We start from the raw sequence: 17,743 nt of genomic DNA on the forward strand, positions 1-17,743 counted from the left end.
AGTCACAAAATAGTGCATGGGAGAATGGGACTATGTCCATGACGCTCTCCACCAGACACAAAACCTGACTAGCCTCCCTCATTGTGTTCACAAGTGAGCAGCCCTCCAATTTGTGGTTGCACCCTGTGTGGATTCCAGGGTGGGATGGGCTCCCCGGTCCCTCTCTGTCCTCTGGCATTTCTATGCAAGGGTACTATAATTTGGCACATAGTATATTTTAGCTATTTGGAAAATAAATGATCAAGATACTAGACTCTGAAAAGGTGGAAAAAGGTTACTTGACAGGAGAAATATGCATGTACATTTTCATACACATGTATTGTAGCTATGAATTACCTGGGTATTCTGAATTCCTGTCTATAACATAAGTGAAGACCTCTGAAGGAGGGATTCTCATCCATCGAGGTAACACATCTGAGGGAAACATATCTAAATAACTGTTTAAGAAGTAGTATGGAAGGGTGCAAAAAGGGCAGAATGAAATTATTTGTTATATGGCGTATTCCGTGTGACATCTGGAAAATGATGCAGCATGAGTATTGTAACTGTTGCCCTTCATGAGACAGAGCACTACCACAATATGCCTCACTCTCACCACTGAGGACATGGAATCCCAAGGTTGCCTCACATGGTTATAAAACATAAACTGAGGCTGAATATGGCCTGGCTTTTGAAAGCCTGTCTCAGTCACAGATTTATACTTCATTTTACAGTGTGCTCTTGCAGCTACTAGCATTTGTTAATATAGCTTTTAAAAACTATGCAACCAGGATTCTCCCCCCCCCCCCTCATTTTTGCAGAGGTATTCATATCCTTCCTATCCAGAGTGACACAGCAAGACTGACGTGACATACTGAAATTGCTGAAGTGTAGAGGAAAGCTAACCTACATTTGCTTTCCGTGTCAATCAGCATGAACAAAGCAAACATTCTCTATGTAAAAAACACCAGTGCTTTCTCTGGTCACTTAATAAAATGCTGATTTAGGGCTTGCACTGGAAGACATTATAGTCAAACTACTAATTTTGTTTTATTTTTTCTTCTATCAATAAGAAGTCAGACTTCTTTAGACATTACCAGGGCAGAATTTTGAATTATCATTCATTGTAACCCATGCAAGAATGTGGCAGATTGGTAACCTGATGAATTTAGTATGGGACTGCTTTCACAGTTGTCCCATTTTAGTCCTTACTCTAACTACTCCTGTGGATAAGGAATAGTTGCATGAATAAAGACTGCGCACATGAGTAAAGGTTTGAAGGACAGGACCACTGCATTTATTTTGTATAAAATGTCTTGTCCATTAGGCCAGAGAAGACTGGGAGGCCCATACGATCAGACTCTACTTCAGATATCACTGGAATTAAACTTCATGGAAAAACAAAGCTTTTACCTTCCTTTGTTTGTGTCACCTATTTGTTGCTTCTTGTTTCAGCTAAGGTTCTGATTCTGCAATGAGTCTGCAAAAATTTATACACCTCAATAGGACTACTCATAGTGCATTAAGTTAAGCATGCATGCAATTCTTTGCCAGATGTGGGTTTAAGATTAAGTCTTTGAGACAGGGTTTAAGATTTTAAGGTCTATTACTCTGTGTTTGTACAGCATGTAGCAGAATGGGGCCCAGTCTTGATTGGGATCTGTAGATGCTACTGTAGTACAAAGTAATAAAAAGAATATTGAAGGGTGGAGTTCACGTGAGCCCCACCCTTATGCATAATTTTAGTGACTTGCATATAATATATTCTTGTCTGTTAAAGCAAAGTACTAATCTCATGCATCAAAAAAACCAAAAAAGCTAAACAAATTTTGCCACCAGATGCATGTGTGCAAATCCCATTGAAATCACATTAACCTGAGGGTAGAGTCTAATGCTTGGGAATAAATATATTTTTAAACTAAATAACTGGCTTTTCTGTATAAGCCGGAATGGAGAGTATATATAGATTACAGAACTTTTCTTGTTTGAATTTAAAAGCATTCTTTAATATTATACATATTAAGGATAATAACTACCTAGCCTTAATTTCTTTATTAGCATAACTGGTAACACATTAAATTTCAGGGTCCAAATATTGTATAAATACTCCTTTGTATGATAACTGCAGACCATTGAACTCTATAAAAACTACCATAAAGTGGCAGATTAATTACAGCTCATGCCATTACACGGTAATGACATGATTATTTCTGTTTTCTAAGTTGCACGCTAAGGTTACATAATATCTCTGGAACTTTTATGTGTAATTATTAATAGCACTTTGTTGTATGTACATAAATACTTTCGGGCCTGATTCAGCCAACCTTACTAACACGTGTAGTTCCATTGATTTTAATAGAACTAGACATGTGAATAAGGATTACTCATTTTAGTAAAGGTTGCAGGATTGAGTCCATAAGGTGTATTTTTGAATAATTAATTTCTGTAGAATTCCAGAAAGAACATTGTTTCACAAATACTTTCTGTAAAGCAAGCCGAACACTTTGAAGTGGGTGCTATGAGAAGAAGAAACAAACCAAAAATGTGACTCTCATAAACTACTATCTCAGTTTGGAATGGTTCAATGGTTTAATGAGGTTAATTTGTATTAGGTTGAGAAAAATCCTTTATCTACTGTATAGAGGCTTTCGTTTCACATGAATGTGACAGATATTGTACTTACTGCACTGGAACTTAATTATTTGATAGCACAAGGAACTGAAATTCCCACATTTCCTCTCTAGGAACATTCACACTATACTTTAGATGGTAAATAGAAACTAGAGGATAGTTGCCCCAGATTTTTAATGTGTTGAAGAGCCAGGGTAGCCTTTTATTTTTCTACCTCCAAAATTGGAAACCGTTTTACTAAACAGTCTCTGAAATGCTATAATTGGCATTTGGTTATTTTTTGCTCTAATCTAGTCTTCACATATCACAGCATCTTTTGAAATGCTTTTCTTTTCCATTCATAAACACAAATGATCGTTTCATTTAATTAGAGTACTTTGGAATAAAAGCCTTGGAAAATGCTCCATTTTCTCTCTAATGACTACAAAGTAAAAAATTAGATGTCTTGAAAAGTTTTTGTTTCAGCAGTAATTTTTCCCCTCAAAGCATTTTACAACTTAAATCTACTAACTAGCTTGCATTTCAGATGGCTATTGGTGCATGTAGGTGATGCTTTATTTCTCCTTAGAAGGTGTAATATGGAATCTCTAGAGAGCCAGTCAAGCTGTGTAAAACTGTTAAATAGGAGAGCATAGAGGCAAACAAAATTTCAGAATCAATGAGACAAATCAGAATACAAATAAGGACTGAAATCTAATAGAGAGAAAAATAAGCAGGAACAAATTCACAACCTGACACTAAATTTACTTTCCTTTATAGCTTCAGTGTCACGTTTGTTATATGAATCTCATGTCAACTCAGTTAAATGAATTTATGTTAGTGTGTATGGGTTTGAAATGCATAATTGCCTATTATAATAAAAATGAATATAACTTTTCAGAACAGGTATGTGTGTCTATTCTATGTTCATGCTACATATTATATATAAGAAATATAGTGTATAGGTAATTTATTTTACTGTATACCCAAGTAAAGATGCTCTATTCTCTATAAACATATAAAAGATTAGTTGAGAAAAATATATGGAATTCTTTGAGTCAACATGTTAACCAATGCAATGTTAACCAATGTAAAATAATTTTCACTGTGGTTACCTTGTACCAATGGGCCTAAAAATATCTGCTTAAAAAAATCTCATGGGTATTGGGATAACTTGCCTCACTAACTTCCTAGAAAAGTTCAGGTAGATAGCATGAGCAACAGCCCTCTTTCTCAGTTTTATTAACATTAGTTAAAGCTTTTAAAACAGAGAAAAAACATTTATTCAAGTTTGGTTTTTCAAAAGTTGGAACCTCTTTTGAATTTCTCACCTGATATGTCATATATCATTTCAGCTGTAACACTATACAACCTGACACTGTACAATGTGATGCTAAAACTGAAATGTGTAGAGAGTGATTACAATGATCACAAGCTGTTTGACTGGCTTTGTTCTAGTGAAAAACGTGTGATTGCTTGAATACAATGTTCTAAGCAGTAGCTTCCATTTTATTAACTAAGAGCCAGATTGTGGGCTACCCCTCTATGGCTGTGCATGGGTAAGAATGGCAATTAAGTGGTTGCACAGTTTACAATAGTTGTCTCTGCACTCTTGGGAGGGGAGGAATTTGCTTGTTCCTGCTCCCTGTTCTCTCAGGAAGAAAGACTCTGAAAAGGGGTCAAAGAAGAGGTATGGTTATGGCCCTGCTTCTGCTTCTCCCCACCACTGCTCCACGGAGTGGAGCTGGCTCACTGCGGAGAGCATCTGCTTTGTCTTTATGGGTAGTACAATCTCTTTAGCGTTCATCTTGGCTTACTGTGGCTTGGCAATGGCCCCAAGTTAAGGGTGGAAGCTTAAATTCATAGTCTAGTTTCAAGAATATAGGCTACTGGCCAGAGAGGGCAGTGTGCTTTAGAACGGTTATAGATTCCGCATACACTGTAGCATGCGAAGAAAAAGCAAAGTCAAAGCTGCTTGTAAAAGGGCCCAGTCCTACATGGCAAGTCTCCCATTAGAGTAGCCAAATTTTGTATTTGTTTGCTTTGCCAATTCAGGTCACCTTCTGCCGCCATACCAACTTTTGGAATTTGGGTAGGAAGGGGATGGAGAGAGTCTGTATTCTTGATAAAGTTTCATAAAATATTTTGCACTTGCTATCTCTCCAGTGCCCCCTCCATGTGATCCAAATAGAGCTGTCCAAGGCTGAGGCAGTGTAGACCTGAGGAAAGGAAGTTTTACATAATGTTTTCTAGCAGTCTCCCCAAGGTAACATCTCACAATCTCATTTGGGTACAGTACAAGTTCTGTGTTTAGACGGTGACTCTCTGGTGTTTTAGCAGTAGTTTTACGATCTGTCTGTGATCTGCCCTACAATTTCTAGCAGCCACTGGTTCAGCTTGCAGTCTCAGCAAGCTCTGATGAAATGAAAATGATACAATAATTAGTTACTATATCTTAAATAGTTAACCTTTCCCCCCAGGCAGATCTTCTCCTGGGACTGCTGTAGCCTCAGGGCTGCAGTAGTTCCTGTGACCGGTTAGCTGATCCTGAAGCAAGAGAGAATGGGTAGTGTGTCTGAGTAGTCATTGATCCACTGCCCCCAACCCCATGACATGATGGGGGATCATATTCCATGCATAGGGTTCCCAAATCCTGCCACATCATCTTAGTGGATCTGTACCAGTTGACTAGTGAAATGAAAAAAACAAACAAAGAAAAACCGGAACATTTCAGATGTCCTAAGGGAAGATCCTGGGACATCATATAAAAAACTGGATGTGTCTGGGGACATGTGGTCATCTTACATTTATAATGTATGCATTCCAAAATATATATTCATGCTGCTATTTTAATGTTGAAGCACTTTATTTTCTGAGTGTCACCCTAAGAAAATATATTATATTAGGTTTATACGGAGATGCAGGTGCCTATGCTATTCTGAATATATATGTATTTTCTATGATGCCTTTTCAGTGCCTCTACATTTTGTTCCACTGAAATGGTGCAATGTGCATTCTTCTCTAATTGTTCTTATTTCACCACACATTTTCTGTCAGAGACAGTTATGCTATGTTTAGAAAAGAAATCATCTTTGCACTATAGAGTTGGTGTTATTGTAATTCTAATTGTGTGTATTGCAGATCCCTTTATAGAGCTGAATGTAACGTATTTCTAATAAAAACAAACGCTGTACCATGCTACCTAGCAATGTTATCACCATCATCACCTTCTTCTTTTTGTTTGCACAGCTCACCATGTTAAAACGGGAACCTGTGAGGTGGTGGCTCTCCACAGATGTTGTAATAAGAACAAGATAGAAGAGAGGTCACAGACAGTCAAGTGCTCCTGCTTTCCTGGGCAGGTAGCAGGTACCACCCGAGCAGCTCCTTCTTGTGTTGATGGTGCGATGACTTCACTTACTTCACTTTATTGTATTTTTGTTGGTGGGTTTTGTAATGCAGAGTGTCTAAACTGGGAATCTTTCTTTTAAACCAAGCAGTGTTTAAAAGTATTAGAAAGGATTCTGAGGTTTGAAGGGCATCTCCAAGATGAATGGGAGAGGAGGATAAGAAAAATGAATTATTTGCCAGTGCTTTATGGAAACACTATGTGAAATTAGTAGATGACAGTGAACTAGACCTCTTGAGAAGCAAACTGTGATCTAAATAATAGAATGCTCTTAGTGTTGTATCAAGTTAATTTAATTAAAAGTGTTTATGCATAAGTTACATCAGCATATTATTTTCATATGCTGCAGTCTCATACTTTATTTATCTGTTACTTTGCCACAGAACAAAGAAAAACAAACAAGCAGAGCATAGTTTGGCTCGTTTTTAGGTTTTTTAGACCAATGGTGTTTTTGCTATCCATAGTACAATCTTAATATTGCAAACAAAACTGGCATGGGTTTATATGTTTTATTTGGGAAAATGTTGGCTCATTTTGCACAACTCTTTCTCTGAAAAAGGACAAGGCTGTTTCACAACTTTACATGAACTATTTTTTTCTGTGTTTGCTGTCATAGAAGCTGTAAGTATGTCATCTTCAGGGAATACATTTAATCTTACCTTGAATATACAGAACTTCAAACACAATACATTAACTCAAAAGAAGAGATTATGCCAAAAACTTAGAAATCTGACCAGGAAAGAAGAATTGGTGATTGAAAAGGATTGTTGTGAAATTTGTTCTTGAAGCAAGATAAATTTAAACAAATGTAACAAATGTAAAAAAAAAAGAAGTAGTAATAACAATAATAATTAAGAAGAGATGCTGGTGCCAAATTCATACACAGTGCCCTTGACAAATAGAGTCTTATTTATTTAGGAAGATTCTGACTTGCAGTGTAGCTGTTTGTCAACATACTTTTTTCTAAACATTTTGTGGAGAATAAAATTGATGCTGCCATATAATGGGGATGTAAAGTGGCCATTTACTGAACATGTAAATGTGTATGTTTTCCCCTTTCATAGCTTCAATAGTGGAACAGAAATGGTGGTGCCACATGCAACCATGTCTTGAAGGGGAGGAATGTAAAGTTCTTCCGGATCGGAAAGGATGGAGCTGTTCCTCTGGGAATAAAGTGAAAACAACTAGGGTAGGTATAGTACCAGCATCACTTGTTACCAACAGAAAACTAACACACAGGCCCTAAGTAAACACTCAAAAGAAAAGACCCTAGAGCTGTGGGTTAGCAGTTATATTGAGGTGGGTTTCCTGACCCTGTACACTTCCATCAGCATGCTTTGCAGTTAATTGATCATAGGGTGCACTGTTCCTGTCATTTTCAGGTCTGGGTATTGCAGAGAAGAGAATCAACCCCCTTTTCAGCTGCTACTACTACTAATTTATATTTTATTTGATCTGTTTGTACCTCTATGACTGGTTGCAAAAAAATAAAGAAAAATAAAATAAAAATAAAGAAGCCAGCACACCATTTGCAATGTTCCAAATCCATGAGACATTGATTTACAAGGTATAACACAAATGCACTTTTGTCAATTACTTGGAATTATCATATTTCTACACAGAAACTGTTGAATATAGTAAGCATTTACTGTGACATTACAGAATAATCTTTTGGTTATTTATGTCTGGTAAGACTGAGAATTACTACAAAATTTTGACAGTGGTGCAATATGTTCCCTTTCCCATTTGACACTTTTAATATTATTTGTTCAAAATTGTAATCGTAGAAATCCATCTAACATTTTGTTTTACATGATTCATTGAAAACAAAGTAAACCAGTATTTTCTAGCTGCTAACAGAAGCAAAAACAAACAACCCCCCAACAAATTACCTAAGATAATGCTAAGCATTAAATACTCAGACTTCTAGAACCCACAGCTTCAAATCTCTGCAGATTCAATTCAACTTTTCATTCTTGTGAGGCAAATTAAGGATTCATCCTTTAAATGCACACACAAGTAAATCTTATGTGAGTAGCAATGGTTAAAGTTAGTCATGAATAATTGTTTGCAGGATCGATTCATAACTGGCTACAATGAACTTTACTCTGTGTATGCATTTCTTTGAGCCTGTGACACAGGACAAAATATTTCCCCTCCCCTCATTGTAGTGTAGTGTACTATGTATCAACTGGCTACCTCCTGTTTATCCCAGATGTGGCTGAATGGTGTCTGTCTGTATGTCTGAGTTTGTAAAACACTTTGGCATTCTTTGGATGAAAGGTACTTCATTAGTGTAAGTTCATAGAATCATAGAATCATAGAATATCAGGGTTGGAAGGGACCCCAGAAGGTCATCTAGTCCAACCCCCTGCTCGAAGCAGGACCAATTCCCAGTTAAATCATCCCAGCCAGGGCTTTGTCAAGCCTGACCTTAAAAACCTCTAAGGAAGGAGATTCTACCACCTCCCTAGGTAACGCATTCCAGTGTTTCACCACCCTCTTAGTGAAAAAGTTTTTCCTAATATCCAATCTAAACCTCCCCCATTGCAACTTGAGACCATTACTCCTCGTTCTGTCATCTGCTACCATTGAGAACAGTCTAGAGCCATCCTCTTTGGAACCCCCTTTCAGGTAGTTGAAAGCAGCTATCAAATCCCCCCTCATTCTTCTCTTCTGCAGACTAAACAATCCCAGTTCCCTCAGCCTCTCCTCATAAGTCATGTGCTCTAGATCCCTAATCATTTTTGTTGCCCTTCGCTGGACTCTCTCCAGTTTATCCACATCCTTCTTGTAGTGTGGGGCCCAAAACTGGACACAGTACTCCAGATGAGGCCTCACCAGTGTCGAATAGAGGGGAACGATCACGTCCCTCGATCTGCTCGCTATGCCCCTACTTATACATCCCAAAATGCCATTGGCCTTCTTGGCAACAAGGGCACACTGCTGATTCATATCCAGCTTCTCGTCCACTGTTACCCTTATGTCCTTTTCCGCAGAACTGCTGCCTAGCCATTCGGTCCCTAGTCTGTAGCGGTGCATTGGATTCTTCCATCCTAAGTGCAGGACCCTGCACTTATCCTTATTGAACCTCATCAGATTTCTTTTGGCCCAATCCTCCAATTTGTCTAGGTCCTTCTGTATCCTATCCCTCCCCTCCAGCGTATCTACCACTCCTCCCAGTTTAGTATCATCCGCAAATTTGCTGAGAGTGCAATCCACACCATCCTCCAGATCATTTATGAAGATATTGAACAAAACCGGCCCCAGGACCGACCCCTGGGGCACTCCACTTGACACCGGCTGCCAACTAGACATGGAGCCATTGATCACTACCCGTTGAGCCCGACAATCAAGCCAGCTTTCTACCCACCGTATAGTGCATTCATCTAGCCCATACTTCCTTAACTTGCTGACAAGAATACTGTGGGAGACCGTGTCAAAAGCTTTGCTAAAGTATGAAACAATACATCCACTGCTTTCCCTTCATCCACAGAACCAGTAATCTCATCATAAAAGGCGATTAGATTAGTCAGGCATGACCTTCCCTTGGTGAATCCATGCTGACTGTTCCTGATCACTTTCCTCTCATGTAAGTGCTTCAGGATTGATTCTTTGAGGACCTGCTCCATGATTTTTCCGGGGACTGAGGTGAGGCTGACTGGCCTGTAGTTCCCAGGATCCTCCTTCTTCCCTTTTTTAAAGATTGGCACTACATTAGCCTTTTTCCAGTCATCCGGGACTTCCCCCGTTCGCCACGAGTTTTCAAAGATAATGGCCAAGGGCTCTGCAATCACAGCCGCCAATTCCTTCAGCACTCTCGGATGCAACTCGTCCGGCCCCATGGACTTGTGCACGTCTAGCTTTTCTAAATAGTCCTTAACCACCTCTATCTCCACAGAGGGCTGGCCATCTCTTCCCCATTTTGTGATGCCCAGCGCAGCAGTCTGGGAGCTGACCTTGTTAGTGAAAACAGAGGCAAAAAAAGCATTGAGTACATTAGCTATTCCATTCTTCCTTCTTAAATCCTTTTTCGAAACGCTAATCTCTGCTTGAGTACTGCCCCCAGCTAAATGTGTGTATGTATATATCTAAGGTGTGCACACACACTCACTCTAGATAAGTATTATGTATGTTGTATATGTGTTTGAGATATATCCAGTGAGAGGAAAATGATTCAACAGTAACTAACTGCAAATGAAAAAGAATTTGGGAAAAAATGTAACTAGTTCATGTTTCTCTCCTCTTCTCTTGGCATTTGGCTTCTTCCCCCTACCCTCTTACCATGTTGTTTTGCTCTATTTACATGTGAATTGTCTAAATTAGATAAGATTTCTGGACAGGGATTTTTCTCCTTATATATTTGTAAAGTACCATGCACTATATTGTCCAAATACTACAGTGTTAGGTATAAATGTGGTTGTTGTTATTTGTACAATTATATCATTTTGGCAACATTTTTAGCTCCTTGTTAGCACTTAACAAACAATAAGTAATAGGTGGCCTGATCATATCCTCCTGCTCTCCTGCCCCCCCTGCTGGTGGGCACCAGACACTTTTAAACCACTCTAGAGGTGCCAAGCTCTATTCATCATCATGCTGAGGCCTACAGGTCCATTGTAATGGATGCTTCAGCCTGATTTCAGCTTGGGGGCAGAACCAGACCGGTAAGTCTGTGGCACCAGGGGATTTCCTGCCTCCTGAAGTTCCCTCCAGTTTTACTTGTCTTGCCAGTGGCTCAGCCAGATCCCCCCTCTCCTCCTTCTGCAGAGTTTTTCTGAGGGAAATCCCACACTTTATTTCAAGTTTTCACCTAACAATTGGCTATCTGGGCTCTGAAGGGTTAATCCTGCCTCTCTATATACATGAAATTGAATCTTCAGTATCTTTGATTTTGAGAAGCCCTGGAATACCTATGCTGCTACTGAGAGGCTGAATGTCTTCTTTGTCTTAAGAAAGTACCGTGTTATCAAAAGGGAGTACTCATCTCTAATGTATGGAGGCTGCAGTGTGTATGTAGCTATTGTCTATCCTAAAAGGTTCTAAGTGAAAGGAAAAATTCTGAAGGGTTTGAAACCAGTAAACTCCATATTCAGAGAAAAATAATAGAGACAGCAAAAAATCAGTGTTAAGAGAACAAGTATAATAAGCTTTTATTATTGTCTAATGAAGTAGCCCATATGTGATGGTCATGTATAATGTAAAAGCAGCAGGAGCCAAAGGGAGCTAGCAAGTTTGTGTGGTTTAAATACACAGCAACTTCTGTGAAAGCCTTGCTAAAAGCAATATAATGCATTAGGTCTCAATTCACCTCTAAACACTGGGTCAAATTTTCCTCTTCAATAATACATGTGAAAAATGTGACCTGGTTGAAGTGTTGTATGTTGTTTAGAGATGCAGATATCTAAGAAGAATATGTATGAATAATGAATGAGGAATAGCATGAATATTCTGGTACTTAGAATTCAAATCTTAAGGCTATTCAGGTAGATATTATTTACACTAAGAATGAAGAAATAGGCATTATGGAATTATATTGTAATGGAATCACCATCCCTACAATGTCAGGGTATGGCTAACAGAGAGGAGAGGGCTAATGGGTTAATAAGGAATAATCAGAGAGAAGAAGTAAATGTGGAGGGGAAGAGTTTAGGGGTCTGAACTTACCTCTGATTAACATTTTTTACTCTGTTGGAGTTTATATTTGGAAGGGTGGAATTTCTGTCTCTATATTTAGAGAGGTCTGAGGAGAAAATTGCTATTCTGGCTAAAATAATTATTTATTTTTAGGCAGAGATCTTGTAGTGTATGCCTGCCTAGGCAATGCACTGGAATTGGAGAGGGTGTTTAGAAATAGATTATTAAGGCTATGAAATGAAGATAGAGCAGAGATTTTTCCAGCGATGACATAGGGTCCAGGATGCAGTTCTAGGATTGTGTTAAGGTACAGATGGTTGAATTTTTTTTAACATGACTTTTTTTTCCCCTTCACTTTTTTCCTATTTGTTGACAAACAAGATTTTTTTTTCAAAGCAGTAAACATTTGTATTTCATTTTGAAATATTTTGTTTATAAATTTTTGGCTCCCGTCCCTTTTTCTTAATTTTTATATTTTTTTTCACTGGAAAGGAAGAAAAAACAAAACAAGAAAAGCAATACTTCCTTTCACCTTTCAACACTTAAAAAAAAAAAAAAGCTTTCCCCCTACACTTCTCCAGTGGTGGGGATAAAGAGAGAGGTGGGAAAAAATGAGAGGGTGAGAATTTCCCCTCTAGTCAGAAAACCAAAAAAATGTATTTGAATAATTTTTTTTGGTGAAAATTTTTCATTTTCAATGAAACCCCATTTTCCAAGACAAAAGCTTTGGTTGAAAAAAACATTGACTAGCTCTAGTTAGGAATTTCATCTGCCAAAGAAGATCAGCGAGAGGCAAGATTGTTGTCTTACAGTTGGAGAGAGGTGTCTTTGAATTGATTTTGAGTGCTTGGAGCTCCAAAAAGAGAGAGGTTCTAAGAAGGACAAGGGGACTTCTAGTGTTCATCAGACTTACAGAGACTTTGACAGGGGACAACCTCATCAAATATGTTAGCCTGATGCCAGGTGTGAAAGTAACATTCCACATTTACCTTGATTCATACCTGCTGAAGATGTATCCCACAATGCTGACATATAATTAAGCTTATTTAATGTGCAAAGTGACTAAAAACAGAGACCTCAGAGCTCAAACCACTATTGCTAATCACTTTATTGAAGGAGCAAGCAACTGAAATCTGACATTGCATAACAAAAAATGCTCACTTGTTCTTAGAAAATCATCACATCAGAGATGTGAGCAATAAAGTCCAGTCATGTATTATTCTCTGAATAAAATATGTAAATGAAGCAATATTTTAAGATATGTAGACATTAGGGCTGTCAAGTAATTAAAAAAATTAATCACGATTAATCCCATTCATTGATTAATCTAGCCATTGATTAAGCACACCGTTAAACAATAATAGAATACCATTTATTTAAATATTTTTGGATGTTTTCTACATTTTCAAATATATTGATTTCAATTACAACACAGAATACAAAGTGTACAGTGCTCACTTTATATTTATTTTTGATTACAAGTATTTGCACTGTAAAAAACCAATAGAAATATTATTTTTCAATTCACCTAATACAAGTACTATAGTGCAATCTCTTTATCATGAAAGGTGAACTTACAAATGTAGAATTATGTACAAAAAAAACTGCATTCAAAAATAAAACAATGTAAAATTTTAGAGGCTGCAAGTCCACTCAGTCCTACTTCAGCCAATCGCACAGACAAACAAGTTTTGTTACAATTTGCAGGAGATAATGCTGCCCGCTTCTTGTTTACAATGTCTCTAAAAGTGAGAACAGGTGGTTGCATGGCACTGTTGTAGCTCGCGCCGCAAGATATTTACGTGCCAGATGTGCTAAAGATTCATATGTCCCTTCATGCTTCAACCACCATGCCAGAGGACATGTTTCCATGCTGATGACGGGTTCTGCTTGATAACTATCCAAAGCAGAGCGGACTGACACATGTTCATTTCATCATCATGAGTCAGATGCCACCAGCAGAAGGTTGATTTTCTTTTTTTGACAGGTTTCAGAGTAACAGCCGTGTGAAGTGATGCTGTAGCTCACGAAAGCTCACGCTCAAATAAATTGGTTAGTCTCTAAGGTGCCACAAGTCCTCCTTTTCTTTTTTTGCTGGTTCGGGTTCTTGTAGTTTCCGTATCTGAGTGTTGCTCTTTTAAGTCTTCTAAAAGCATGCTCCACACTCTGCTCGTCCCTCTCAGATTTTGGACGGCACTTCAGATTCTTAAACCTTGGGTCGAGTGCTGTAGCTATTTTTAGAAATCTCACCTTGGTACCTTCTTTGTGTTTTGTCAAATCTGCTGTGAAAGTGTTCTTAAAACGAACATGTGCTGGGTCATCATCCGAGATGGCTATGACATGAAATATATGGCAGAATGCAGGTAAAACAGAACAAGAGACATACAATTCTCCCTCAAGGAGTTCAGTCACAAATGTAATTAATGCATTATTTTTTTAACGAGCATCATCAGCATGGAAGCATGTCCTCTGGAATGGTGGCCGAAGAATGAAGGGGCATACGAATGTTTCGCGTATCTGACTCGTAAATATCTTTCAATGCTGGCTACAAAGTGCCATGTGAATGCCTGTTCTCATTTTCAGGTGACATTGTAAACAAGAAGCAGGCAGCATTATCTCCTGCAAATTAAACCAAACTTGTTTGTCTTGTTTGTTTGTTAATTGGCTGAATTAGGGTTGAGTGGACTTGTAGGCTCTACGTTTTTGCATTGTTTTATTTTTGAATGCAGTTATTCTTTTGTACATAATTCTATATTTGTAAGTTCAACTTTCATGATAAAGAAATTGCATTACAGTACTTGTATTAGGTGAATTGAAAAATACTATTTCTTTTTTTATGGTGCAAATATTGGTAATAAAAATAAATATAAAGTGAGCACTGTACAGTTTGTATTCTGTGTTGTGACTGAAATCAATATATTTGAAAATGTAGAAAACATCCAAAAATATTTAATAAAGTTCAATTGGTATTCTATTGTTTAACATTGCGATTAATTGTGATTAATTTTTTTGAGTTAATCGCGTGAGTTAACTGCGACAGCCCTAGTAGAAATGCAAGTGTATTAGGTGCAAACTTTTGTAAATGTATGGTCCAATTTTCAGAAGTGCTGAGTGCCCATATCTTACCTTGCAGTGGGAACTGTGAGTGCTCAACATTCTTAAAATTGGGCTAGTATTCTTGAATAATGTGTGGGGAAAACATACTTTAGATCAGAGAGAAATCAATATTGGATATATTACTAAGTAACTATATTCCAAACCAACATCAGAAATCGACTACTGTAAAAATCATAAATATTGCAGGGACATAAAGAAATAGAAGAGAAGTATTACAGGGGTAGAGAGAAATCCATATTGAGTGTGTTTATTTACATTCCAAAACAATGTTAGAGAGAGCCTAGAGTCAGATATTCATAATTTTCCATTTAATCTAATTTTGCATCATGGCATCCAAAGTTTAGAAGAAAAAAATCAAACATCATGTTTGTGGAAGAAGAGAAGACATGATGTCCAAACTCACCAACTGGCCATGCCAAAGGGTGGTCAACAGGACCGACACACTAAACTAAATAAACACACTGGTTCCTGTGTATTCGATGACCCTGATATTTTTACCTCTGTCTCCCCCTCTCTCTCACATACAAATGTTGAAATGTTTCTAAATTCATTACAGCAGCTGTGAGGGGCTGCATTAATTTTATTTGTATTTTAATTTATAAAATAAGCTGATCACAAACTCTCTTGGCACATGGAATAAAAAATACATCAGCTAGATGACTTTACATATGGACACACTGTTGGCAATTAAAGGAACAGACTCCTCCATCCTTGTCCACTGCTGCTTTTTGATGAAGTCAGCTGGGGATCTACAGGTCCCTGAGATTGTATACTTTACTAACAACAGTAGAGCAAACGCTATCCGTTACAAAGACCGCTAAAAGCTCCACCATCTCCTTTGTATGTTTATCCCTGCCAGTCAGCACTTTCTCTGTTTGATGTGGGTTGAGCTTCAGCCAGACATCTTTCCTCCACTCCCCACTTACTAATGGGCAAGCTGAAAAACACCCCTATCCAGATCTAATGAAAAACAGATGCATCTGGATATCACTGCAGCCGAGAGCATCTCTCTTTCCCCTAGTGATTAGAACAGGAAAAGTGACTCAGCTGAATCTCATGGCACTTCACACCAGGGAACCTTTGGGGGCAGAAAAACAATCACCCAACACTTCTCTGTGGGTCCTCTTGGAGACAAAAGAATGGAGCTACTCCTGTACTACTTCCCCTGTTATTGGCAGGGTCCAAAGCCTTATCCACATTGTAATCAATTAATTCAAATCAGCAGATAGATCTAGAAGAATTAGCTGGGTACCTTGACTTTGTCCAGTATTAGGGGATGATCATCAAATAATGAAACCAGAGCTATGTCGGTACCAAAATCTGGTCTAATACCGCACCAGGTGGTGTCCGTGAAATCTGCGGACTCCAGTTATTGCCAAAGATGCCTTGCCACAAACTTCTCAAGTATCCTAAAAAATGAAGGCCAGAGCCAGGGTGATAATTAGCAAGATGTTAAGCATCAGGAAGTAGCATTAGTATTTCCACAGCTATTATGCCACCGTCACAACCTCCTTTTTTGCTGCTATCACCCTCTACGATCCTTATATCCTGGAAGGGAAGAATGATAATGAATAAGAAGCAGTGTGAGAGGGTTGAGAATGAGACTCCAGATCTGGCAAGAAAAGGAAAATGGAAAACCAAGCCTGATGTTAGTGACAGTGAAGCGATAGCTATGTTGGCTGATGATTTGTCTTCCTGAATCACAACAGATGCATAGGCATTTTAGGCTGCAGCTGAGGGGAAAAAACCAGAACGAGTATTGCTGTTTGTGCTGCTGCTAAGTTTGAAAAAAAGTACTGCCCTGCTGCTAGACTATCCCTTCTTTTCCCCCCTCCTCTTCCTTCTTCCAAATGTTATGGTGGGTTCTGACTAGAATCCACCATATTTGTGATGAAATGGATTTGATCTTGAAAAATGGCATATACTGTATACTGCAGTTTAACTGATAGACTACATACTAATAGGGTAGCTGCGGTTAATATGGGGACACATATCTCACACTGATTTCCTTTGCTGTTGCCACTGGTAAATTTGAAATATGTCCAACTACTGACATTGCAAGCCAATAGAGCCTAAAAAAATGACTCTGTTGTCTGTCATGTAAAATAATTTTAGAAGTTGCTTTCTTCTAAAACTGAACAAGGGGCTTTATTAGAAAAGAGAAAACAGTGTTATCCCTAAAGCTACTCTCTCTCTCTGCTTCACTGCAGAGCTCCTACCTAGAATATTCCCTTTCTGATTATAGAAACAGTACACATATCTTTAGTGTCTAGCAAGATTTTGTGGTTCATAGAAAGGATGTGATCATAACACAATTATGTGCAAATACTGTAGCAAAATATTAGACACAGAAAAGAGTGATTACTCTTTATTACAGTATTATTGTCAGAAGATTTCTTTCAAAGCCTATGGGCAATCAATTTTTTTTAAAAGAATTTTTTTTGTCATCTGAGCGCATCCTTATCAGAGCTGCTCCCGGCACCCCAGTATCTCATCATTAAAATTGCAGTATACACCAAATACAGCTTTTAGAGATTAAATGCATTTCATGAAAAATATATAAATCCTCATGTTGTAAACAAGGTAGTAATGGAGATAGGGTGGAACGTTTCTGTGTGCAGGTTAGATTCTGGTACTAGCCACTGTCAGAGACAGAATGTTGGATTGATCTGCTATAACACTTTCTCTGCGCCAAAGAAAACTGAGCCCATCATACAACACGAAGCACTAGGAAGTTGGCTGCAAGAGATACTGTTTTCTTGCACATATTGCCTACCCCTACTCTCATTTTGTTCAAGTACAGCCCCTACTGTGGAGCCACCAGTCTTCACTGGCTATCAGAATAACTGAAAACCCTAAAAATAGCTTCTGTGCACATTGTTGCATGTAATGGATTGTATTTAAGTTACTATGCACTGGGTGTGTCCACTTCCCTCTACTTTCAATACTTAATTTATTTCAGGCCAATTTGGGCCCAGAGCTGGTTGTTGT

General features: G+C 38.2%; 1 protein-coding gene across 3 annotated transcripts in view; it reads left to right on the forward strand.

The window, feature by feature from the left end:
- Positions 1–17,743, forward strand: part of TAFA2 (TAFA chemokine like family member 2) — a 301,302-nt gene that overhangs the window by 263,353 nt on the left and 20,206 nt on the right. For all 3 annotated transcript variants that reach the window (XM_043548661.1, XM_043548654.1, XM_043548651.1), the window contains exons 3-4: positions 5,839–5,991; positions 7,063–7,187. In XM_043548661.1, coding sequence (XP_043404596.1) covers positions 5,839–5,991; positions 7,063–7,187 — 278 coding nt within the window. The remainder of the gene's footprint in view (positions 1–5,838; positions 5,992–7,062; positions 7,188–17,743) is intronic.

This window comes from Chelonia mydas, chromosome 1 (genome assembly GCF_015237465.2).
Source record: "Chelonia mydas isolate rCheMyd1 chromosome 1, rCheMyd1.pri.v2, whole genome shotgun sequence".
Taxonomy (NCBI): domain Eukaryota; kingdom Metazoa; phylum Chordata; order Testudines; family Cheloniidae; genus Chelonia; species Chelonia mydas.